This window comes from Zingiber officinale, chromosome 1B, assembly GCF_018446385.1.
Source record: "Zingiber officinale cultivar Zhangliang chromosome 1B, Zo_v1.1, whole genome shotgun sequence".
Taxonomy (NCBI): Eukaryota; Viridiplantae; Streptophyta; class Magnoliopsida; order Zingiberales; family Zingiberaceae; genus Zingiber; species Zingiber officinale.
Window position 1 is genome coordinate 58,734,656 of NC_055986.1, and position 25,621 is coordinate 58,760,276.

At 40.2% G+C, this 25,621-nt stretch overlaps 1 protein-coding gene across 4 annotated transcripts; it reads left to right on the forward strand.

Moving 5' to 3' along the window:
- LOC121967381 (putative E3 ubiquitin-protein ligase RF298) lies at positions 1-24,606 on the forward strand. 4 transcript variants are annotated; one of them, XM_042517552.1, is made up of 4 exons: positions 1-116; positions 445-480; positions 576-2,611; positions 23,972-24,606. In XM_042517552.1, exons 3-4 carry the CDS (start codon positions 596-598, stop codon positions 24,488-24,490), a joined length of 2,535 nt encoding a protein of 844 aa, XP_042373486.1. In that variant the 5' UTR covers positions 1-116; positions 445-480; positions 576-595; the 3' UTR covers positions 24,491-24,606. The 4 variants fall into 4 exon arrangements, with proteins under 4 accessions (XP_042373486.1, XP_042373502.1, XP_042373507.1 ...); XM_042517568.1 differs by having other exon boundaries at positions 656-2,611; XM_042517573.1 differs by having other exon boundaries at positions 23,977-24,032.
- Positions 24,607-25,621: the final 1,015 nt, after the last annotated feature.

A 25,621-nucleotide genomic window follows, 5' to 3' on the forward strand; every position in this document is an offset into this window, starting at 1 on the left:
GAATGCGCTCTCTTTCGATCTGTCTCACGCAAGCAGCGGCAGTAGTAAAGATGTTCCTCGCCCTCTAATCCACTGCCCGATCTCTCGGCCACCCCGCGATTTGCGTCTCCAATCAGGTGCGCCCCTATCGACCACCTCCCATCCCTGCAGTCCTGCACAAAGCCTCTTCTTTATTCCACTAGCCGATTGTTTTCGCCTGTTCTGCCGTAACCCCCCTTTAATCGATCATCGGAACCCTCAATCGGAGGGTTTGTCATGCGTATCAGTGGCTTTACAGGCATTTACTATGATATTTTTCTTGGTTTGGTTTTGTTTAGGAAATTTGATGTTTCGGCACAGTTTTAAGTAGATGAATGAAGTTTGGCATGATTGGGGCGATTTTGATTTATCCCTTCTATATTTTTCTTTTCTTCCCTTCTGACGACTTTTTTCCTTGTGATGCAGGAAAACAATAATCTACTTTTTTCCAAGATCACCGAGGTCTGATACCCATCATTTTTTTTTTCCCATTTATTCATCTTGTAGTTTTCTTTGCTTGACTGTTTTTATACTTGCATATGGTTTTTTTTTTCTAGAATTTATTGATTTAATTGGAATGGCCGCTATGGTTGCTAGTGGTAATAGTCCTGTGGACTCATCTATTGCTATACAAAAGACAGGGAGCAGGAACAAGAGAAAATTCCAGGCAGAACCACCCATGGCTGACTCGAGCGTGCTTGGGGATGCATTGCAAAATAATTTATGCAATTACGATGTGTTCCCTGTAGAGAAATCTGCAGAGCTTTCCGACCTTGACCATCATGTCGGCATCTGTGACATGTGTAGGACTCACATGTTTGGGCCCAAGGAGGGGCTGGATGTGGATGCCTTCCAAGATGTTGATTGGAGCTGCCTCACTGAGTCCCAGCTTGAGGAGATCTTGTTGAATAACTTGGATACAGTCTTTAGGGCTGCAATCAAGATGATTACTTTTCATGGTCACACAAAGGAAGTTGCAACTAATGCTGTATTGAGGTCAGGGCTTTGCTATGGGTACAAAGATACTGTTTCTAATGTTGTGGATAATGCATTGGCACTTTTAAAGAGTAACCAAGAATTGGATTCCTCCCCTAGAGAGAATATGGCAGAAGACCTAAGACATTTGGAGAAGAGTGTGTTAGCTGATATGGTTAGTGTGCTGAGGGAAGTACGGCCATTTTTCAGTACAGGTGATGCAATGTGGCTCTTGCTGATGTCTGATGCAAATATTTCTCATGCTTGTGCCATGGACAGCAATTCATCAAATGCTATCACAAGTAATGAGTACTCTGGTGCTTCTACCATAGCTCAGTTGGAAGCAGGTTCAATCTCTAACAATAATGCTACTTCCACAGCTTCTGAACTAAATGTTCAAAGATCTCAGAAGTTGCATGATATAATACCTCCTTCAAAGAGCATCCAGAAATTAGAAATTCCAAAGGTGGCAGCAATATCTACTGTTCCAACAGGAAAGTTATCTGACTCAAATGAGGATGGTACAATTTCAAAACCTAAACCCCTAAAGGAAAGCTTAATTTCACTATCCACTCATGTTGAAGAATCACCCTCAGTTCCTCAATCTTCTCAAGAAGAAAAGTCAATTAGCAGTAGAAAGACTCATCTAAATAGTTTGAAAAGAGAATATGTTCTACGACAGAAGTCAATTCATTCTGAGAAAAGCTTCCGACCATTGGGATCTAAAGCAGTTTCCAGAGCATGCAAGCAAAGTGGCTTAGGGAGCTTAATCTTTGATAGGAAATCAAAAACAATTTCTGATTCTTCAAGAATAAGTTTAAAGAGCTCCTCACTGAAAATAGCAAAAATACCAGAAACAGAAAAATCATTGACAGATGATAAACATAATATTTCCTTTTCTCAAGGAAACCCTTCTAATCTAACATGCACTGAAAAACACAACAGTCAACCAACTGGACTTACCTTGTCACTTCCGTCTACAAATAACACTTGCCTTAGTATTGCGCCAGAGTCTAATGCTGAGGCTGCAAATTGCAGTGATCATAGTTTAATCCATTCAAGTATGACATGCAAAGACTTGGTTCCAGATGACAAAAAGGATGAAATGTTGCTTATATTGGTTCCGCTGATGCATGAACTCCAGGCACAGTTGCAAGACTGGACTGATTGGGCCCAGCAGAAGGTGATGCAGGCTGCTCGAAGGCTGAGCAAGGATAAAGCTGAACTTCAATCCCTGCGACAGGAAAGAGAAGAAGTGGCTAGGCTTAAAGGAGAGAGGTATGCTCTAGAAGACAATACCAAGAAGAAGCTTGCTGAGATGGAACTTGCAATATCCAAAGCCAGCACCCAGGTTGAAAGGGCTAATGCTGCTGCCCACAGACTCAAATATGAAAACTCTCAACTATTATTGGAAATGGAAGAGGCAAAGTTGCATGCTGCACAATCAGCAGTCAATTGTCAAGAATCTTCAAGAAGGGAAATGAAAACACTGAAAATGTTTCAGTCATGGCAGAAACAAAAAGCATTGTTTCAAGAGGAGCTTGTGACCGAAAAACAGCAGCTGTTTCAACTGCAACAGAAACTGGAACAGATTGAGGAGCTCCACAATCAATCAGAGGTAACTTCTTTTCACAAATCCCTAGTATCTCATGAAACACTCCATGTGGCCAAGTGCATAAATTGCACTAAAACAAATTCCTTGAACAGTATCTAGTTTCTACTAGAGATTTACAATGCAAACAAATCTTGTTTGAAAAGTTTAGGTTGTGTTTAGGTTATTATTTTAGTATACTTCTTGAGTGATGGCGCCGTGCAACTGACTAAAGAGGGAGGGGTGAATAACTAAAACCCTAAAAAACAAATTCTTGCAAGACAAAGATAAACAAATGTTAATTGTGTGGGGTGCCTATGTGTGAGTTCAGATGCTGTATCAAGTATTTCAACAATGTAGAAATAATAAGAATATGAAACACAATGTTAACATGACTATTTTATGTAATTTAGACCCTTCACTCCTACTCCATGACTCATTGAGTTTGTCTGATGAGTTAGTCTTGTAAGTTCACTAAATTTAACTTTTTAACAAGAGGCGATGGAGCAAGCCTTTTACAATCTCAACCTTTAGGATGATTACAATGATACTCTCCTCTTAAATAAAAATGAAATGGAAAGTTCAAGTGAAGATGATTAACAAGGACTTGGACTTGTTTATTGAAGCCTTCAACCAGCATTGAAAGACCTGGGAGAGCTTTAACATTTGAGCACTTCGTCATTGAAGAATATAGAATATTTTTGTGCACCATTTGCAAGCTAAAAAGCTTTCAAGGTTTATATAGATGTTGCTCTAACAAACATATGTCGTCTCTAAGTGATTGGAATAAGCTTCAATTAACTGCATGATGACAAGTGACTGTTGAGTAACCAACAACTATATTGACAATTAGGTTAAAATTCAGTCTAGTCTAAATGAGTACTCAAGTCTTTTGTTGATTCAAATCGATATCAAGTCGATTGTTGCTTGAATAAAATTTTATTCACAGAAACCTCACGTTCACTTGATCCCAATTGGATAAATTGGAATAGTCCAATTGATTCCCTATTTAAAAGTCTTGAGATTGAGTTGAGTTGTAGACAATATCCAGTGACCTATAGTCTCTCGGTTGAATGCTTAACACAAGCCACTAGGCAGTCTATCCCTGTCTAACTAAACATTTCATCTTTGATGACACTGCTTGGAAGTAAAAGCCCAAGAGTACGCATCACTTGTACTCTCTCAAAATTTTATGCCTCTGTATTCAACCTTTTTGATGTTCCTCATTGCCCTTCAGTCCACCTTGTGTCAAGCCTTCAGTTCCTCAGATGCATCAAGCTCTACGAACTTGTTCCATGTGCCATCCTTCTCCCCTCATATATGAGTTCACCTTGCATTAGGCCATTCTAGAGTATACCTTGTGTTGGGCTTCTAGTATCTTAAATTCACCAAGTTTGGTGAGCTTGTTGTACATGTTATCCTTCTCTATTGGCTTTTGGAGTCCACTTCTTTGTCAGGCCTTCAAGTTATCAAAACTAAACCAGCCAACTTGATTGCATCTAGTTATCTAATAGACCAATTCAAGTCCCCAAATGACATAAGCTTCTTTGTGCATTTTCAAAGTTCTGCAAACAGATGTATATGCTACACTATTTACCAAACACAGGTCTAATTAAACCTAGTCTATTTATTATTTTATTGTATTTCACTTTTTAACTTGATGAATTTCTAATTAGCATTGAGTCTTAAACCTTATGTAAGGGGGTTTACGGCTATTTTTTTCCTCAAATATTTAATTCATATGTTAGAGCACTTTGATGTAAGTTATGTCAAGCAAGGAGTTTATACCTTGATTTAGAAGCAACAATTGACCATGATGATTAACTATTGCAACTATCTCAAAATACAATTCGAAACGAAAGCACAAATATGCAAAGCAAACATAAAGGGCAACATGAAAATAATACTCAAGATCAACAATATTTGTAATAAAGCATCATAAACATCAATGTACATTGTGAAATAAGACTAGGCAAAATTTGCATGTATTATTCATCATTATTACAATTATAAACCATTAAACATACTCATTGCAAACACAAGCAATAGAATGACATTATAAAAGTTCTGCAAATAATGCAGGCTTGCTACAGTTTGCATAAGATCGCACCACTTTTTGCATAAGATCTATTAATTGTAGTTCACAAAACTGTAAGTATATTTGGATAAACCTAAGTAGTGGACCCTTGCAAAATTTATTTTTATTGGAGAGTGGTAGCCCATGTGCACTCAAAACACATGAATGACTACTGAAGGTAGTCTGAGTTGGCTGCATTTAATGTATTACACTCATTAGTTGATTAACGCATGGTGGAGGTGCAAAGAGTGATATAAAATATTATATGATTTAAAGCATCCTATTGGACCCAAGGACTCATCTATGATAAAATCTATATCCATTAAAGGTTTCATTCACAATCATCATCCACTATAGGTCAGTCTCATATGCAAATAGATCGTTCAATGTTATTTTAGGTAATAATCACCATGTCCTGACCTACAACCATGAGTCTAATTACTTTCTCATATATTGATGATATGTATCAATTCTACTAGTAATGAACACCTTCATCATTTTGTTCACCCAAAAGCAAAAAAAATATAAACAACAATGCTACATGTCAAATATAAGACATTAAACTCTAATTTGATGTAAGATATAATATATTATTGCTGTATAAATGCATGAATTTAACATAAGATCTTTTATGTATTTAAATCATCAAGCACCAACAACATTATCAAAGGTATAGAATACAAAGGGAATAACATAACTTGGTAGAACAACAACGTAAATCAATTGTATGTAGTCTAAACTTTAAGATTATATACACACACACGACCACGTAGACAAGTATACTCACACATGGCTAACCACTTGGTAGGTCGAACATATCACAGTTCTAGCCCTAGAGATCCCGCTTAGACAATCTCGTACTCAACTCCTTCATATACTCCCGAGCATGCAAGGCATGGTTCCTTGGTCTCTTGACCAACCTCTATCTCGCTCACAAGGCCAAATAGAGCATCCCGCCTAGTATGCATGACCTTGTAGTTGACTCATGATGGGTCAGTAGTTCCTGTCAGAGACTTATTAGCACATGCAATGGTCAAGGCAGACAAACCATAAGTAGAGAAGGTGGTGGCAGGACTGTTGTAAAGGCCTATAAACCATAAATAAGGAAGGTCATTGCAGGAGTAAGTCATGGTAGGGCATGGCTTGCCCCATACTGTCCTGTCTGCGGACACATCTTCCACATACGTCCGTACTCTAGGATCGCATCATCGACACAACTTAGTGGCAGACACATAAAAGCTAAACTATACAAAGGTAAAAGGATCGTTTCCTCAAAATTTTGATTCTTAGTCTTCTCTTGGGCTTTCAAATGAGCATCTTTATCGGAGCTAATTTGAACTTTGGAGGGACTTTCATGGACACATCTGGCGTCCTCAACACAGGTGGGAGACTTTGTCAGCAATGTTGAGGGGGGAGGTGGATTTTTGATGCATCATAAATGATGTTGTCTGTGGAAAATAGCTCGACGACAGCTTGGGGGCATAGTTCTACTCGAATAGAGCAACCTTGGTATGTTGTGAAACCTCCCTTACCTAGGCTGATAGTTGCATTTCTAGGGCATGGAGGTGAGGTCCTTGACCTGGTGCTCTAGCTCAGCCATCCATGCCTCTAGTGTAGACACATGGGTGTGGAGGAGTTGGCTACTGTTTTGAAGATAGGCATTGAGTCACTAACTCCTAGTGTCCAGATAAAGCTAGCCCAAAAACACAATATAAGTTAGAAAACGAACGAGGAAAAGCCAGACAATGAGGAGGCATTCCTCCAATAGGGGAACCCAACCCATCTTGCGGAGGAGGCATTCCTCCTTTGTCAATAGTTTCAAGAAGGGTACCTCAGGATCTTTTGCATGAGCTGGAGGTGGTGGCAAGAACTGCCCCTCTTCAGACAAAGTAGTTGCCATCGAATTGGGTGTGACGTTGCTCTCGAGGGAAACCTCCTTGGGTGTCGTAGGAGTTCCCTCCTTGGGCAACACGGGGGTGACCACCTCTAGATCCAAGGCCCCGGGGATGTTCTCTATTAGCCTATCGCAACATCCTCATAATGGATGTCCGACGCATCACTAATATAGATGATGATGAGGGGATGACCCGTTCTCTCTATCTTTTTTTTATGAAAAGGGGTAAATATTTATCATCTAAAACATACAAGAACAAATGATACTGCTGGTTCCAACTTGTCATGTCTGAGTATACCAAATCGAAGTGGATACTCATGACACCGTTTATGTGTTGGTATATGCATAGGGCCACCAACCTACATCACTGTTGAACGCAATTAGAGACAAGAATACAACCACAAACACAATCACAACACGCATCACTGTCACCAATGCAACACCATCATCGCCCCATCTTTCCATGACCAATCTCTCCTCCAGCAACTTCATCCTAGCAGCAGCCATCCAAATCTAGCAGCACCCCATCTCCAACCCTAATCTCGAGATGTAGCTTGGGCTCGGAAAAAGAAGATGCCCTTTGCCATTTAGCCATAACCCTCTCCGCGTTTCAGTGAATGCGGACCCCTCGGTAGATAGCCGGAGCTCCGGTCGTCCAACAACTCTGTCTTCAGCCTCTCCGTCCGAAAGCATAGCAATAGTGGACAACTTGATGAAGGCTTCAATTAGGCCTGAACTGAGACGACTTGAGGCAGAAAATCTTTGCTTGTTCGTTTGCATCCGTGACAGCTTTCTTGGCTGCCCCCTCTTTCACTGCGCAACCGCTCCCTCATCCATAGCTCTCGTTGCCAGCAAGTGCACTGTGACTAGGTGCATCTGCCTCCCCTCTATATACGCTCTCTTGGTCCAACCTTACACCAGAAGAGAGCCTACCTTCACATGAGCAGAGAGGCTCCTTCTCCATCAAGGTGAATTGGGTAGCAGGTCGGTGCTGGAGAAGAAGAGTACCTCCGGTGGTCTTTGTCTAATGGGTTGCAGTTTGCAAACCCATGCAAGGACCTGAAATCCACAACCCTAACACTTAATCCTCTTTCCTCCACATCACCATCATGCTCCCCGTTGCCCAAATTTGTATTTGAATTTCTGTCTCCACAATCCCAGCTGCCCACACCTTCCAAGGTGACCTCAAGGACCGTGCCTCCCACTTCGTCGGAGCCTCCTCAAGTTCGGTTGCTTGTCGGAGCTCCTGCATTCGACCAACTCCCTAGCAAGAGCATTAGAGCCTTCGCCACAACTTTGATTTCTTGCCTCCTCCCCGCCGAATGAGCTGTCCGCAGCCACACCTACTGCCGCTCTCCATCCCCGTGTCCGGCACTCCCTCGGCAACACTTCGTGGTCCTCGCCGGAGAGGTGCCCTCAAAGATTTCTGCAGCAATTCTGTGCAAAGACTGACCACCAATCAAACCTTGCGCGTACACCAAATAGATCGCTGGAAAATTTCTTCTCCCTCTCTGTTAACTTCTCGGAAGGTCTGCAACCTCACCAACAGTTGTTGACCAGCGAACAAGATTAGCCTCCCCCATGCTGGTCTCTTCCCTCTGCCGCTTCATGTGTCGTGTTGACAGCTCTTACCAGGTTGGGTTGGAGGCCTTGCACGACAGGAGAAGCTCAACCTCCCAAAGCTTCTCCTCTTGTCCTTAGAGTTGTGCTCCTATAGCTCCTTCACCCCTCCACCGTCGCCAGTGAGGGTGTCTAGCAAGGCTCCCCTGATGGGGAAGGAGAGATCCCTCCCTTATCGTAGAGGGGTTCTTCCTCTGGCTGCTACCGACAAGATCCCCTTTCCCCCTATTTCCGTCGCCCTTTATAGAGAGAAGGGAGAGTTCCTCTCTCTAAACGGATGGTAGGGGAAGACTGATGATCCGTTCCCTCTAGGACCATTAGAGGGTTGCTCGGAGCTGAGCTGGGACCTTGAGAAGTAATTTCTCGAGGATTGGCAAGCCGCTGGCTCATGGAGTCGGCTATAGAACAAGAAAACAACGGACTTCTATTGGCTTCACATACAAGCCTATGGGGCCGTTCGGAGGGCAATGGAGGGGCTGCTTAGTGCGAAGAGGCGGGCAATGAGGATCTAAATAGAGCATTGGCGAGGGTTAACTCGCTTGGCTCTTTCAACGCCCCCTATTCCTCTTGGGGACATTCTTAGCCACGAACGCCTGGATGATCATGTCGCTTGTATGGTGTGCATGTTGCTTGCATGGATCACACGAAGTTACCAAAAGGAAGAAGAGAAGGAAAAAGGGATGAGAAGAGGAAGAAAAATGGGAGAAGGATGCCTAGCACCCAAAATGATAAAAAAATAAAAACCTTGAGGGCGGATACATGTGGGTGATGGGTGAAAATCGCAAATGCACGGTTGTCGTTAAGTAATAAATGATTGATTCCAGGGATCACTAAGCAGGTTATCTAGAGGATAAGCCGTGAAAGAAAGAAAATGAATCGAGAAAACATGAGGAATGTTAGGAGAAATTCGATTTTAGGGAACAATTCTAGGATTTTGGTTTTGCTACGATGATTGTTAACACCCTAAATATTATTTACTCCGCCTCAATGTTGATACACATGAAGGTAAACTATCCCGGGATAACCGATATAGATTTTTGAAATAATACCAGTGTGTCTACTCAAACGCGATGCCTACATTTAAGGTAGCCTTATTAAATCGATTGTTTTATTAGGGAGACTCCTGTCACGATGTCCCATGGTCCTTTAGGTGTTATCCTCTATTTCTTGGCATCAAATAAGAGTAAACCCATCAAACTCTATGATAGCCAATGGTTCCCTCATGAGATTTTGAACTACTTAAACAACCCCTCAAGTCTTGATCCTTATGGGTTGGAGAGTTGGGTTTACCTTTCGGTCTTTCTCCGCATCTCATGGGATATTAAAACACACGGTTAGTATCATAATCATGTATGCATATTGAGGCTAGATTATGCTCAATAAATCATATGATAAATGAAAGTCAAATAGATATAAAACAAGTGTTAACAAAGCAATCGGACTACTCCATCATCCTAGAATTAAAAGTACTATTCTATGGAGATAGAGTTACAATCGAAAGGCGAGAAAGAAAACATCCTACAACTCAAATCAAGGAGATAAGAGAAGAAAAAGCTTAGTCGTGTGTCGATCGTTATCTTTGGAAGAATCTCCAAGCTTTACAATAAATAGAATCTCCAACGGCTCCTTGGAATGACTCTCCTGGGGTTCCTTGTCACAAGTAAACCTGCTTGATAGGGAGGGGAGAACCCCTTGATCCCTTGATGTCGTAAACAAGTGCCCCTTGGTTCCTTTATAGCCTCCAAGGATATCAAAACTAACAAACTTTTCCTAAGATACAAAATCTTCATAAAAATAGGAGGCCTCACCACATGTTCATGAAAATAATGTTTTGGGGGCCTAAAACTTGGATGTTATGGATTCCACCCTATACCAAACTATAGACTTCAGAACGAACTTCGATTTGATAGGTTATGGGCCTATAGCTCAACCTGAATAAAAAATTATGCCCGTTTGAAGTTTGGTCTGCTATTGTTGTCTAGGGACAACAACGAACATGCCCATGTCAGCCAACTTTGTCTAGCCATGTTCCACTCTAGATGCTTCAATTTGATGTTTTCGGGTGCCTCTTCTTCCCAGATGATCTACGACTATGATAGGCAGCACAGAATGGTCGTGGATCATGTTGTAATGTGTATTCTTTTGGTTTTTCATCTCCAAATTCACTCCAAACATTAAGATCTTCACATTCTATCAATAAAAACATATAGTTCTCCGAACAAACGGGATGAAAAAAATGCAAAAGTATGGTGTCGACGCCTTTGTTGGATGCCACTATAGTCGGAATCAAATTGCATGATTTGCTATTGCATGATTTAGCTATTGCTATAGTGGAAACACATAATGACCTAATTATCTTTCTGTTTTTGATTCCTTGTTCTCTTTCTCGGTTGGTGTTTCCTATTTCGGAGTTGTTTCATGTTTGACTCTTATATAATATAAGGGGTATTATTATTAATAAGAGGAGGCAGAGAAAAAATGAGTAGTGAGCTCTATCAAGGACGAGTCTCCTTTCCCCCTTATGTGTGTTTGTATGACTAAGTCTGGTGCTGGATCTCGACCTGTGACTCGATCCTGCACTAGGAACCATAACAACTTGGTAGCAGAGTTGATCATGGGTGACACGAATCCTATTGCATCCAAACTCGATGGCTTCATAGAGAGGTTGACCTTGCACCAGTAAGTTTTCATGGAGCATATCACCTTCTGCCAGCGAGGACTAGAGGAGCAGCTGACCGAGTTGTGTACTGTTCAAGACGTAAGATGATGGTAGGTGCCCACCACAAACAACCCTACCAGCATGGAGTGTGACCCTTCCAGAGCCTCGGAGGCCATAGTTGAACTACCAACCAGGGACACTATCGTTCTGCGATACTCGAAAATGGAGTTCTCCACCTATTCTGGAGAAGGAGATCCACTAGGCTGGGTTAAAAGTTGTGAAAATTGTTTTGCCAACTAAGGGACCACAAAAGCTAACAAGGGTTGGCCTAGCTGCCTTCCACTTGGTAGGGGAAGCCTAACTTTGGTTTGATCAAATGGAATAGGAAAAGCCAGATATGACTTGGGGTGCAATTCAAAAACCATTGCTATATCTACTTTGAGCCGCCTTGAGCAACAACCCTCTCGTGGAACTAGCAAATCTGAAGCAGACAAGCTCTGCAGAAAACTATCAGCGGTAGTTCCAGTCCCTCCTTGCTCAAACATCTGACCTCCGACCTCGACAGCTTGTTCACTGTGCAGCTTCGAAAAATAAACCCTCCCATCCTTACTTGGTGGTCGGCTATAAGCTGATCCTATGATTTACCTCCCTTAACTTAACCTGGAGACGCATTGTGAGGTGTGCCTGGGGTAAGCGTAATCACCTTTTTGCTACAATTGTTCACTGCGAGGCTAGTTGAAGATCTCCAGATCGACATCGAACTGCAGAAGCTTGGAAACCTAGGCATTGCAATGAATATGACCTGAGCATTAGAACGGAAGCAGTGCTTCCATCAATATGGGCGCCTACTGCGCACGAATTGGGGCAAAACCACAACCAAACTTGGTGGCAAAAGGCGACTACGCTCACCTCCAACGGTCCCGCCAACTCTTCCCAAGGCCAACACGGAGGAGGTAAATCACGGATGACTACTAGCCTTTAAAATAGTGATTGACGCATGAGGGAGGTATTTACCTCGGCTATGCCGAGATTTGAACTCCAGACCTCATGGTGGCAGCACCTCATACACTAGCCACTAAACCATCTCGATGGGACAAAAACTGTTCGGGTAAACTTTTTATAATAACCGGCCCCACCGTCGAAACGACCCCATATCAGTAAAACCCCCCAAGGGATTTTTTGGAGGCATGATACCACTGTGTTGATAAGAGGTCCTATTACCAAGATAACACCTCAGTCAATAGACCCCTCAAAGGGGGATTTAGATTTATTTGTTGCTAAGGGGACTCGAACCCGAAACCCCAAGCAACACATGTCTCCATGCTTACCACTTGGGATAAGTTTGGCAAAACCATAGCCAAACTTATCACTAGCAGCGGAGATCCTCCTTTAGTGAAGACCACATCAACAAGGAATAACACCAAGAGGACTCCATCTGCTTCATTCTTCATGCGTGTGACACACGCCAAGATAGCTGAACATAGCGCCAAGGGTCTCTGTTTTAACTGTGATGAGTTCTACTCCATGGGCATAAGTGCAAGCGCCTGTTCTGGATTGAAGTGATGATGACAATGACAGTGAGGAAGATAGGGAAGCATACCCTAGAATTTCCCAACATGCTTTAAGTGGTGTTAGAAACTCACAAACAATGCAGTTGTTGGCCACATCCTGAAGAGTACCTGTCTCAGTCCTAGTGGACTCAGGAAGCATGCATAACTTCATGCGTGAAAGCCTAGTGTTGGGCCTGAACATGGAGATTCGGAAGCAACCTGGCCTGAATGTATGCATGGCCAACGGGGAACGCGTGCCAAGCTTATGTCTCTGCAAGTCTGTACCCTTACAGGTAGGCAAGATACTTTCTCTGTTGATCTCTATATGCTTTTGTTGGAAGGGTTTGACATCGTTTTGGGAGTTAAATGGCTATGCATCCTAGGCCCTATTATATGGGACTATCGTTCCCTTATAATGAAGTTTGTCTTGGCGGGCAAGGAGGTCCTCTGGCACAGGCATCCTCTTGAATCAAAACTATGTGCGACCATGATACGAATCGAGGAATCTATAGGGGACAAATTGGAGCCATTGCTTGTGGATTACAATGACTTATTTCAGGAACCTGTTGGCCTCCCCCACCCTGAAGTTGTGATCACCTCATCACGCTCTTGCTGAGGTTCGTCCTAGTGGTGGTGTGCCCATACCGTTGCTCGCAGCTGCAGAAGGATGAGATAGAGCGACAATGTGCCCAGATGCTCATGCAGGGTAGTATCCGCCCTAGTTCCTCCCGGTGAAAAAGCATGACAGCTCGTGACGTTTTTGTATCGACTATCACGAGTTCAACAACTGGGCAGTTAAGGGCAAGTTTCCCATTCCAGTAGTGGGGATATTTGATGAGCTCCATGGGGCATAGTACTTTACTAAACTGGACTTGCACTTCAGATACCAATACATCCGGATGGACCTCAGGGACATCGAGAAGATGACCTTCCGTACCCACCATGGTCACTTTGAGTTTTTGGTCATGCCCTTGACCTCACCAACACCCTGCCAACCTTTTGAGGATTGATGAACGAAGTCTTCCAGCCCTACCTCCGTAAGTTCGTTCTGGTTTTCTTTGATGACATTCTGATTTACAACCTATGAGGGAAACACACTTCGAGCATTGCCGGCTTGTCGTTGATTTGTTAAGCGCTAACCTATTATTTCTAAAGAAGTCTAAGTGTTTTTTTGGTCTGTCTCAGGTGACCTACTTGAGGTCATGTTATCCATTCCATAGGGGTCGTGATGGATCGCAACAAAATCTAAGCCATTAAAGAGTAGCCTAGAACCCAAACTTGCAAGGATCTCTGGGGATTTCTTGGACTAACGGGCTACTATCGCAAATTCATCTAGCATGGGCAGATCATAGCCCCTCTTACTAGTCTTCTCAAGAAGAATGCCTTCTAATGGTTCGAAAAGGCTGAAGGGGCGTTTGGATGATTGAAGAAGTCCCTATCAGAAACACCGGTGCTGAGTTTGCCTAATTTTACTAAAGAGTTTGTTGTGGAATTGGAGTAGTTCTCCAACAGCTAGGGAACCCCTTTGCTTTCTTCAGCCGTAAAATAGCATAACATCATCTTAAATTAGCTATGTATGAATGAGAACTCATTGGTCCGTCCAAATCCGTGATTCACGGGAGGTCATACTTGTGGGGTCGTCATTTTTTGATATAAACAGACCATGTTGTTTGAAGTATTTGCTGGTGCAGCGCATCACCATATCACCCCAACAACATTGGATTAGCAAGTTGATGGGCTTCAACTTTCGGGCGGAATTTAAGGCAGGCATCTTGAACCGTGCCGCTAACGCCCTCTCCTGCTGTCACGAGGAGGAACCTATTATCATGGCTCTCTCTATTCCGTGTGCGGAGATCTTTGAGATGAGACGAAGTGAAGTGAACTCTAATCCAGTGTTGTTCTGGTTCCTAGGCTGAGTTCAACGTTGAGAGGAGGGACCCGAATGAGAAACTTAGGACGGCTTGATCTTCTACCAGGGTCGGGTGTTCTGTTGCTCACCACCGTGCTCATGATTTTTCATGAGACAGGGCATGAGGGGACACAAAAGATATTACATCGCCTTCGTGTTGATTGCCTTCATGTTGATTTTTATTGGCCTGGTATGAAGCGTGATATCCTTGTGCAGCAATATGTCACCTACCAGCGCAACAAATGACAGAACTTGCGTCCGGCAAGTCTACTTCAACCTCTCTCCATTCTCGAACAAGTATGGGTAGACATCTCTATGGACTTCATCGAGGATCTTCTATAGGTGAAGGGTAAATCAGTCTTATTCGTAGTAGTGGATTAATTAGTCAAGTATGCCCACTTCGTTCCCCTAGCCCATCCGTATATGACTGTCTCAGTTGTTGCAGTCTTTTTTGCTAAGGTCTTATGCCTCCACGGAATGCTTGAGTCGCGACAAGATTTTCCTTAACTCTTTTTGGTTGGAGTTGTTCCGATTTTGTGGAACTAAGCTAACCTTCTCTTCAGCCAATCACCCACAGTCTGATGGACAAACGGAGGTGGTTAACCACACCATTGAAATGTATTTGCGGTGCCTTGTTGGGGACCAATTGCGGAAATGGCTTGAGTGACTTCCATTGACCGAGTATTGCTACAACAAGTTCTTCCATATCGCTTTGGATGCTAGAACATTTCAACTAGTGTATGGTTGTGAGCCCCCTCACCTTCTATCCTATTCTAGGGACTCTACTTGTGTTGCTGTAGTGGACTGTGCCTTGATGGAAAGAGATGAGATGTTTCAGGTGGTACAGATGCACTTACAATAATCCTAGCAGCGGTCCAAATTGGCTTTTGACTTTGCTTACTGTGATTTGAGCTTTGTAGTGTGGGACTGAGTTTGGCGGTACCTACAGCTGTATTGCCAACTCTCATTGGCTCGTCAGCGTCACCACAGGTTGCTTCCCAAGTACTTCGGTCCATTCTAGGTAGTGGCACACATCAGGTTTGTTGCTTACAGACTCGACTTACTGCCAGGTAGCCGCATTCATGATGTTTTTCACGTTTCTTTGCTAAAGCCATATAAGGACTACCCACCGCATAGTGTGAGAACCTTACCTCAAGTGTGTGACGGCTAGGCTTTACTTGTTTGAGGCCATTCTGCGCAGCCGTCTCAATAGGGGTGCAAGGGAGTTCTTAGTGCATTTGGACGGGTTCCTTCATTAAAGATGCTACTTGGGAATCGGCTGGGCAATTTCTCTCTGCTTACCTTGCTTTCAAGCTTGAGGACAAGCTCGATGATGTGGATGCCTTTGTTGAGCGCCACTATAGTCGGAAGCAAATTGCATGAATTTCTACTACCTAATTTAGCTATTGCTATAGTGAAAACAAATAATGGCCTAATTAGCCATTGCTATAGTGGAAACACATAATGGTCTAATTAGCTTTTTGTTTTTGATTCCTTGTTCCTTTTATGAGTTGGTCTTTTCTATTTATGAGTCGTTTCATGTTTGACTCTCGAGTATTATTATTAATAAAGAGGTGGAAGAGAAAAATTTAGTGGACGAGTCTCTTTTCCCCCTTGTGTGTGTTTGTATTACCAAGTCCGATACTAGATCTCGACCTATGACTCAATCCTGCACTAGGAACCATAACAGAGTAATGAATGCATGCCGAATATGTTCATCTAAATAGATCATTAGCAAGGGTTGACTCGCTTGGCTCTTCCAATACACCCCCCCTCGTCGCGGACATCACGTCGCTTGCATGGTGTGCATGTCGCCTGCATGGACCACACGAAGTTAGCAGAAAGAAAAAAAGAAGAGAAGGAAAAGGGAAGAGAAGATGAAGACAAATGAAAGAAGGATGCCTGACACCCAAAATGACAAAGAAATAAAAATCTCAAGGGAAGACACATGTGGGATACCTATGGGGTGATCTAACTCGGCCACCATGGGACTCAATCAGAAATGGTATAGCTATTGATTATTTAAAAGGGGGTAATATCGATTGCCCAACCGTGAATGATCTCAACAAATAGGGAGAAGGGGTAAGAGGCCCGAGTGGTCTTTACTCCATCTTGTGCATCATAACTTAAAATTCGAGTTTTCTATCATCTATACTTTCTCTCCTACTCATTTTATCTTTCGTACATAAAATATTAATTCTTTTCTTAATCATCATATCTACTACCTTCATTGTTTTACCAGTAAGCATTCCTATATTCTATATTCTAATTCTAATATGATCAGTATTCCTATAATATCAAACCCGTGATATCAAAATTCTTGTATATTTTACACTATATCCAAGTTTTTATGGAGATATAGCAGTTCTCGCTAAGACGTTGTAATTAGACCTTACAATGCATTCCTTTTAGGGAACAACTTAACATTAACATTCGCATGTGTTTGATGTTGGCTGATGTGATCATCAATCTTTTTTATCCGAGTTTAGGACTAGCATTGATGATTTTTTTTAATTAATATATTTTATATTTAAAAAAATATTGAAATTGTATTGGCACGACACTCTACGGTACCAAAACCGTATCGTTTTGGTCATAAACTGAAACTCCAACATATTAAACCTTATATGAATCTCTCAATGGAAATCAAACACCTTTGTAGAAATAGAAGGAAAGTTTGATTTACTCATACCATATTATAAGGGTTTGAGTGTGGTTAAGGTGTGGCCTAAAGGGGTCTATATGAAAATTATGTATTGATGATGTAAGTGAATTTCCATGTATTGACGTGTAGGGTATATGGTACATGCATTATGTTGAGTCCTCTAGTCTCTTCCACGCCTCTAGTCTCTTGGTGTTTGTCGAAAGGTTTGACCTCTTCCTAAAGTATGTTACATCATCCTTAGAGTTGCCTTGAGGTTCGAAGGCCAAGATTCTGTAAGGGTGATTTGATGTTGTGGCCTTTGCCATGACAATTGTAGCATTGAATGTTGGAGTTAGGGTTCTCTAGTCTCTTAGGGGCCTTTATTTTAGTCTTCACTTGTTGGATGACAATTTTAGGGCTAGTCAAGCCAATGAGTTTTTCTTGTTGTGGCACCCTATAAATTCTTGAAGAGCGATACTAGTTGAGGAGCTTGATGATCAAAGGTAGGTGGTTTTATAAATTTTTCAATCTCTTCAACCTTACAATAAGCCTCTTCTATTGAGGTAGGGGCAAACAACTTGTTAGATTTCAAGCTTAAGCCCATTAATGAAGTGTATTAGTTTCCTTGCGTCTAACTTGGGGATCCACCATATGTGTAGCTTATCAAATTTACTTAGGTATTAAACTACTCTCATATACAATTGTTTTAGGTAGATTTACATTGTCTATTATTGATTTTTGAAGTTTGTTCGAACATATCTACTAGTGTGATGGATTCACGATATATTTATCTTGAACACTTTGTCAAACATAGGTGTATGACAAGTGGTCCTCATCAAGAGGAGAGTAGGATAATTCTCTTGTTGCTAATGATGCTTAGGTGAACGGTTGTGCAACTAGATGGGATGTATGATCTACAAGCTTAGGACTCTTGTCCTCAATTTTGCTAGTAGCATAACCTTTAAATCGTTCTAGGAGGTCTAGGGGGTTTTAATCTCATCTTCTATTACTAGGTATGTACATCTCTAATGGTAGAATTTCTTATCATAGCCGTTGCAAGGTCTTGACCTGTAATGAAGATTATTAACTAACACAGAAATATAGAGAAAACTAAGTTAATTAAAATAATAATGGTACAAATAAAATAGATAATACCTGAGCAAACATACAATGCACACAAATTAACTAAAATCAATTAAATTAAACAAAAGAGAATTTTCAATCAAAGAACAATGATATTGAGTTAATACGAGCCTTCCACTTTGAAAATTGCACCAGGTGGTCCTTGAGCAATCTAGCTTCAAAGCTCCTTCGCGAGTCAAAATATTGCCCTTAGATAAGATCCAAGAAGGTAAAGATAAAGATATTTTTTAAAATTATTAGTTTGTATTGTAAAGAATTTTGATTTTTTAAAACCATACATTAATTAAATCAAATCCCAATTAGGGATTTGGTTTTGAGGAAAGTGACGAGGAACAAAAGGGTGGAGACGTTCACTCTTCTTAACCAGAACGTGTGGATGCATGATGTGCATGGCTGTGTGGGATGCGACAGTGATGTACCAGGAGTAGAGGCAGTGTGTAGGATGAAGCATATAAATGAGGTCGGTGCGTGAGGAGGTGGCTAGGACACTAAGCATCTATGATCCTTAATTAGTTCATAGGTGACGTTGTTGCTAGAGGGACTTACGACAAGTATTTAAGTGGCAAGTGGGATCATGATTGTTGGAACTCTTGTCCCATTGCAATTAGGAAATTAAGAGTTTTGATGAGTTGGACAAAGAATTTTAGTTATGTTCGGTGTGATGTATAACTTGTGTTTTAGTTGCGCAACATCTACCATCATCTATATAAGTTGGTGTGATCAAGGTATTTGTTGGCTCGATGGCTTAAGGTCTGTGGAGATTGGAGAAGGATGGAGTGAGCATCCTAGGGATTGCATGATGGATATCAAAGTATGGCAAGGTAAGGAGGTGAACTATGTAAGTAACGATGTAAAGGATGGCACGAGGAGACTAGTACTTGTGCATACAAGGGACTTAGCTTGATGGGTGAAGACTTCAATGCTTAAAAGAAACTCTACAAAAGATGTAAGTGGAGTGACTTGAACATAAAGGGCGTGGGTAGATGACAACTTAGGTGGACTTGACTATAGATGTGGTCGAAGTAAGAGGAACCAGTTAATTGATGATATGATCTAATCAACTGGTGGCTGAGTAAATATACCCCAAGTGTTTTGTGGTTTGATCAGTGGACTGATGGTTGTATATTAATTGACTGGTGATTGACAGAGTCAATGGCTCGAATATTTAATGTTTGTGGTTTACCTAATCGATTAGTAATTGGGTATTAATTGATTGGTGGTTTAATACCCCAAGTTGGTTATGTTTGGGGTATTGTGGAGTGATCAGTTGACGACTAGTGGTTATGCTTTAAATAATTGATGATTTCATAGCTTTGGCAAACTAACAAAATATGCTACTCGACTCACCCAATCGACTAAGGTTCATTTGATCGAGAACAAAAAGCTTTTTGGTAGACTGCTGTAGAGGTTCAGCTGATTATAGTAACTAATTTAAATGCAATCAAAGAGGAAAGCTTTAACAACAATATTTGGATAAGATACTATGGATCAATCAACTGATAGTTGCCATATTAGCATGATTCGAAGAGATTACAACAATAACAACAACCAAACATTATCCCACTAGGTAGGGTCGGTTATATGAATCTTTCTATGTCATTGAGCTCTATCCCTTACTATATATCATTATTTATATTTAAATAAATTTTATCTGTTTTTATTATTGCTAACCAAGTCTTTTTGGTCTTCCTCTTCCTTGTTTGTATGATATTTGTCATAGTTTCACATTGCCATGCTAGTCTAAGTTTACATCCACCTTAACATTCTTATCTTTGCAACTCTCATCTTCTGCTTGTGCTCGTTCATTACCCAACATAGCAGGTTTATATAATATAGTAGGTCTAACCGTCATTTTGTAAAACTTTCTTTTAAATTTTAAAGGTACTTTACGATCACAAAGAACACTTGACGCTCTCCTTCATTTCAACTATTCTGCTTGTATTTAATATAAGACATCTTTCTTAATCTCTCTATTCTTTTGCGAAAATGATCCTAAATACTTAAAAATCTCATTACTCATAATTTATCACCTCCTATCTTAACAATTATCTCATTACGTCTAATATTATTAAACTTAAATTTTATATATTTTATTTTTACTCTACTAATCCTCAAGGTTCTAAAATTCGCTAAGCGCTAGTCGAACGCTAGATCAGCGCCTAACGCCTAGGCTGCCTAGGCGGGGACTAGGCGCTACTAAGCGGATTTCACGGTATCAATATAAATTACATAATAAATCACATTCTATAACTCCAATACAATAAATCAAATTTAAAATGAGTTTAAAATTACACAGCTAATAAAATATTACAAATTTATTCCATTTTTTCTCCTGTATAATTTTCAACAACTTGTTGTTCATCGGACACAAATTTAATATTATTATCGGACACAAACTCAAGGTTACATTTCAGTTTTTTTTTAAAAAAATTGGGCTTTAAATTTAAAAGTCCAAACTAATAAAAAAATCATGAAAACCCTGCACTATTTCTGCGGCGCCTAGACGATTTGACCGATTAGTCGACGCCTAGGGCCGCCTAATCCCCCCTAAGCGCCAAAGCCGACTAGGCTGGCCGACTAGCATGTTTTCGGTGCGGCTGGCTAGTGCCTAACGCCTAGGCGGGGCCTAGGCGGTCGCCTAGGTCGATTTTTAGAATATTACTAATCCTAAAATCTTTCACTTTTAGCATTTCCCTCCTAGATTCGAGTATGATTCGAAGAGAAGGCTATCCAAAAACAGCTCGAGGGGCTACATGAAGAAAGGACGATCAAGTCAAAAAAATATTATTACTCTACCATATTGAGAGTTCCAATGTATTTATTTTTTCTTAGTTTTATACCATGTAATTATTAATCTATAAGAGGTTTCTCTACCTTTGGTGCTACTAAGAAAGATAAAATATAGCACTTGGTCACCGTGATTTACTTCCCTTTTAAATGCCTTGGGGTGGGCATGGAGGGGCTTTTGGGGTGAGCGCATCACCTTTTTGCCACAAGAAGGATAAAATATAGAGGTTTTTTTGGGGTGGTTAAGAGTTTAGAGGCTTCCGAACCATGTTAAATCACTGCATACTTTCTTTGATTTGAAATTATTTAGTGTTTTTTAATTTGTGATGTATATATTTGCCTTGTAGAGTACTAACATCATTGGAATTGGTATTGCCCACCCCCTCTACCACATCGATCACACTGGCATACGATCTAACAATGATCACAACTGACTGTCGTTTGCCCAAGAGGAACATTATTAGTGGCTCGCACAAGCTAATCAATGTTAGGTTGTTGCTTACTGTTGGCCTTGACACCAAAGGTATCATGTCAAGAAGGATGGAAGGTGCTTAGCAAAAAGGAACAATCCACTACCTAGTCAACTCATCTATGAACAAAATCATTCTATTAGTCGGCTTCTTGGACATAATTGCCTCAGTTGATTTCTCCACTAGTCGATTGAGATCCATCATTAGTCAACTGCAATTGATGGGGATTCTCAGCCACCATCCAATTGATCTCTAATGCTAGTCGACTGGTACCCAACTACGATCACTTTTAAGATAGAGTCTATCTATGTTGAGTTCCACTCTTCATCCCTTTGGATATAGGTCATTCAACACTTATGTGACTAGAGTCTTACCCTTTACGGTTTGACTTTATCCTATGACATTTCCAGTAGGTTACTCAATCCCTTGGGTGCGGATAAGCCTTTAGCTCCTCCACTCACCTCTTCACCTATGTAATCCACCTCTATTGGTTATTGTACTTGCTATCTCATTACTCATCTTACAGTCCCTCAGTCCACGCTAGGTCATTGCTTCTCATTCTGTGGTCCCTCGGATGCCCAATACCATCCTTCTCCGATCTCAATGGATCTCTAATCTATTGAGAGTGCCATCTTGACCATGCCAAGTGACGCAGCGCAAGCTATTGTTCGACTGCGAATATCGGAAATAATTTTCTACAACCCATTGATAGGAAAGCAAAACTTGTCGTTCCCGAAGGAGACAATGTTTAAATTATTATTGATTAAACAAACTGTCCTAAAACAACTAAACAAATAGTTTAAATAGTTTCCAAAACCCTAAAAACACAAAAGATGAAAACAACCCCAAAACAATGATTAAATTATTTGGAGCCTCCACAAAGACTTTAAATGATGTTTTTTGGGCTCAAAATTGAGCTATTACGGATTCCATCCCGTAACTAATAGTATATTTCTAAACGAGCTTCGATTTAACTAATTAAAGGTCACATGGTTTAACTCAAGTCAAAAGTTATGACCGGTCAATGTTTGCCTGTTCGTGACCACCGATCAAAATGATTCAAAAATTTCAGGCTTTGTTGCTCTGCATCACCAAGCCACAAGCTTTACAAGCTCTTTGTGTGTTCTGACAAGTCCTTGCACATTCAAACACATCAAGTACACTCAAATACATATATCAAATACACACTTCAACTTATACCCTTTTATCCAAACATTAAAACTCAAGCTTACATCGGATCACTTAGAGCACGATTGCATCAAAAAATAGTGTTTAGATTTATCGTTCACAAAAATATACTTGAAGAACTTACTGCCTTATCTTAGTTTTTTTTTTCTCTTTGGACTTCTCTTGTTATTATCATGCAAAGGTTTTGCACCATGATGAATATCCTCTAATAATTTAGCACTACCATCATTGCAAATGGACTTATCCTTTCCATTGATCTTTGTTTCCTTAAAATGACTCAAAATAGAAGTTAATTTACTTTTATTTGAGTCAAACTATCTAACTCAATTATTTGGAGTCGGACTATCTAATTCAGAAGGAATAGGATTATCAGATTGTGTTGCACTTCTATTGGAGTAGTTGATGTTGGGGGTTCAAGCTTTCCCCAGGCCCTTTTCACTAATGGAACTCCTGATATATGCGAAGGAGTGCTTCTTTTGATAAATGCCTACCTTTGTATTTATTTCTGAGATGTTTGGGGTTCTTAGCCAAAGTAGTTGATGTTGGAGGAGTGGACTGTAAATGATATAAAATAAGATTCCTGTATCCAATCATGTTTGAATTGTACTAAAATGGTCATGCTTCTCTTAGATTCCTGTTCTATATAAGAAACAGACTGTTTTTACATGTAAAACGTAACATTGTTTTATAGGAATTTGAATCTTATGACTCTAACAGCAAAGGCTAAGATTATTAACTCATTTAAAATCAAATCTAGTCGTTTGATTAATCTAGACAGGATGAGTTAGTTACTTCCAGTCTTTCTCTATCTGGTCAAAGTGATCAAACTACTCCCAAATCAATAATGTAATAGAAACAAGAATACAAAGATGAATTAATTGAGTTACTAGAAATGATAATTTTTTTAAAAAAATTACTAATATCCAAGAGTTGTATAGTGTAACTCCAACTGACTATAAATTGAGAGAAAATATATTAAGACGGTATGTATATGTCCAAGACCACTAGAACATACATGGATTAGGGTGTAAGGTGTAAGACATAACACAGAGTTCGAAGCAACATTAGTCATTGGAATAACATATGATTAATCAACTCAAATATTGCTAGTGTTCAATGGAGGATATTGACTTCATGTAGCCGACCCCAAATGATTAGGACAAACACAATAATGATAAATGTTTCAATATGGCCAATCATATATTTGACATTTTGACTGCATGTCATAAAATACCTGTTGACATTTTTTTGAGACTAACAAGAGTAATGAACATAAACAAAATTATTGTTAAACTGAAAATTTTAAATTGGGAGGAACTATTGTTGGATATGTTGCAAGTCAGATTGAATTTGATGTGGCAACAAAAGACGAAAGAGACAGATTAAGAGCTTCTTTGTTTAGGTAAGAGTTTGTTTATTTTTTTGCCTGATGGCAACAACTTGCAGGCCAGGTGGAAACAAGAAGAAAAGTTGAAGAATGAGGCAATTGCAATGGTTAATGCTGAAAGAAAAGAAAGAGAACAGCTGGAGATTTCAACCAAATCACAGGAAAATGCATTAAGATTTGAAGCTGAAAATGATCTGCAAAGGTCCAAAAATGAAATACGCAGGCTCGAGAGGCAGATTGCACAGTTGAGGCTTGTCAAAGACTCCACAAACCTCACTGCTCTACACTTGGGAACAGATAAAAGCTATGCTTCCCACCTCTCTGATGGAAGGAAAAAAGTTAATGCCCATATCTTTGCAAAGTTCATGGAGTCACAGGAAACAGAAATGGAAGAACTCCAGCGGGAGCGAGAATGTGTGATGTGCCTGTCAGAGGAAATGTCTGTTGTTTTCCTTCCTTGTGCTCACCAAGTTGTGTGTGTAAAATGCAATGAGCTTCATGAAAAGCAGGGAATGAAAGATTGTCCTTCTTGTAGGACACCAATTCAGCGAAGGGTACGGATACGCTTCTCTGCATGATTCAATATGTTTTGAGTTGAAGTTTGAGAATAATGACTGGCCTGGAAATGAATAAGGCATGATGAACATTTTATGTTGACTGCGTAGTGAAATTCACAATGAATTATGAAGTCACATATCAAACTACCGCTGATCTTCTTCTGTCTTCCCTTCTGTTTCAAAATTATCCTCTCTGATTTAATAGTGGAATGTTTTTTTGCTCTAATTATTCAAATTGTTGTGGATAATCTTTTTGGCCATTACGATCATCTAAAAAACAACAACAGTGTTTTTTTTAATTGATGTTAGGCATAGGAGAAAAAGAGAGACAATGATAGTAAAATCCTACATATTCTTAATGTTTGTTGTTATTTATAGAGTTCTTTTGATGTACTTATCCTTGAAGTTCCCTTTGGTTTTTATATTTATCAAGACATTTTGTAATTGTGTTACATGACAACCACCGGATGATGTCCCATTTCGTATCACTTTATCATCGTATCTCCTCGTATCTTACAATGGACCATTAGTGCTATAGCTTTTTGATTTTTTTTTTTTTTAACCTTCTGATTAGTTTATTCAGTTAACTTTGTAAATCGTCGGGTTGTAAATTCGCCGGAGTCGGACTTTCTTAATAACGCAAATTTGCTTACCGAGAAATTAAACAAGCTTAAATATGGATGATTCAATTAAGCTCAATTTTTTATTTTTTTATTATTTTTATTTATTTATTTATTTATTTATTTATTTTTTTGAAATTAGTTCATTAGAATGTTTATCAATAGGCCTAAACTTAGTTGGCTCCGAGGCAAAAACGAAAGCGAAAGAGCAGAAATCAATACGAGAGGGAATGATGTATGGACCTCACCTGCCCGGTTCACCGTTTTATCCTTTAAATAAATACAAGTTTGGAGAGAGAGGGGGCTATGTGATATATAAAATTTGTTTTTTTTTTATTTTTCCAAAGAAGTCTCAGTAGTAGAGAGAGACTATTGCCTAGGCATCAATCCTAACTGCCTCTTGCTTATTTCACCATCGATTGATTTCTTCTCAAGATGACCTTCCAATTGGTCTTAGAACTGCTGCTCATGACAAACTGTGAGAACGTTGAGATGAGTGTAATCGTTTTTTACTATAGTAAAACTACTCATC

Bases quoted from the DNA above. Each gene is read 5' to 3' on its own strand.
- LOC121967381 (XM_042517552.1), top strand. From the start codon at position 596: ATGGCCGCTATGGTTGCTAGTGGTAATAGTCCTGTGGACTCATCTATT. The intron at 2,612-23,971 runs GTAACTTCTTTT...AACAACTTGCAG, and splicing joins AGCTCCACAATCAATCAGAG to GCCAGGTGGAAACAAGAAGA.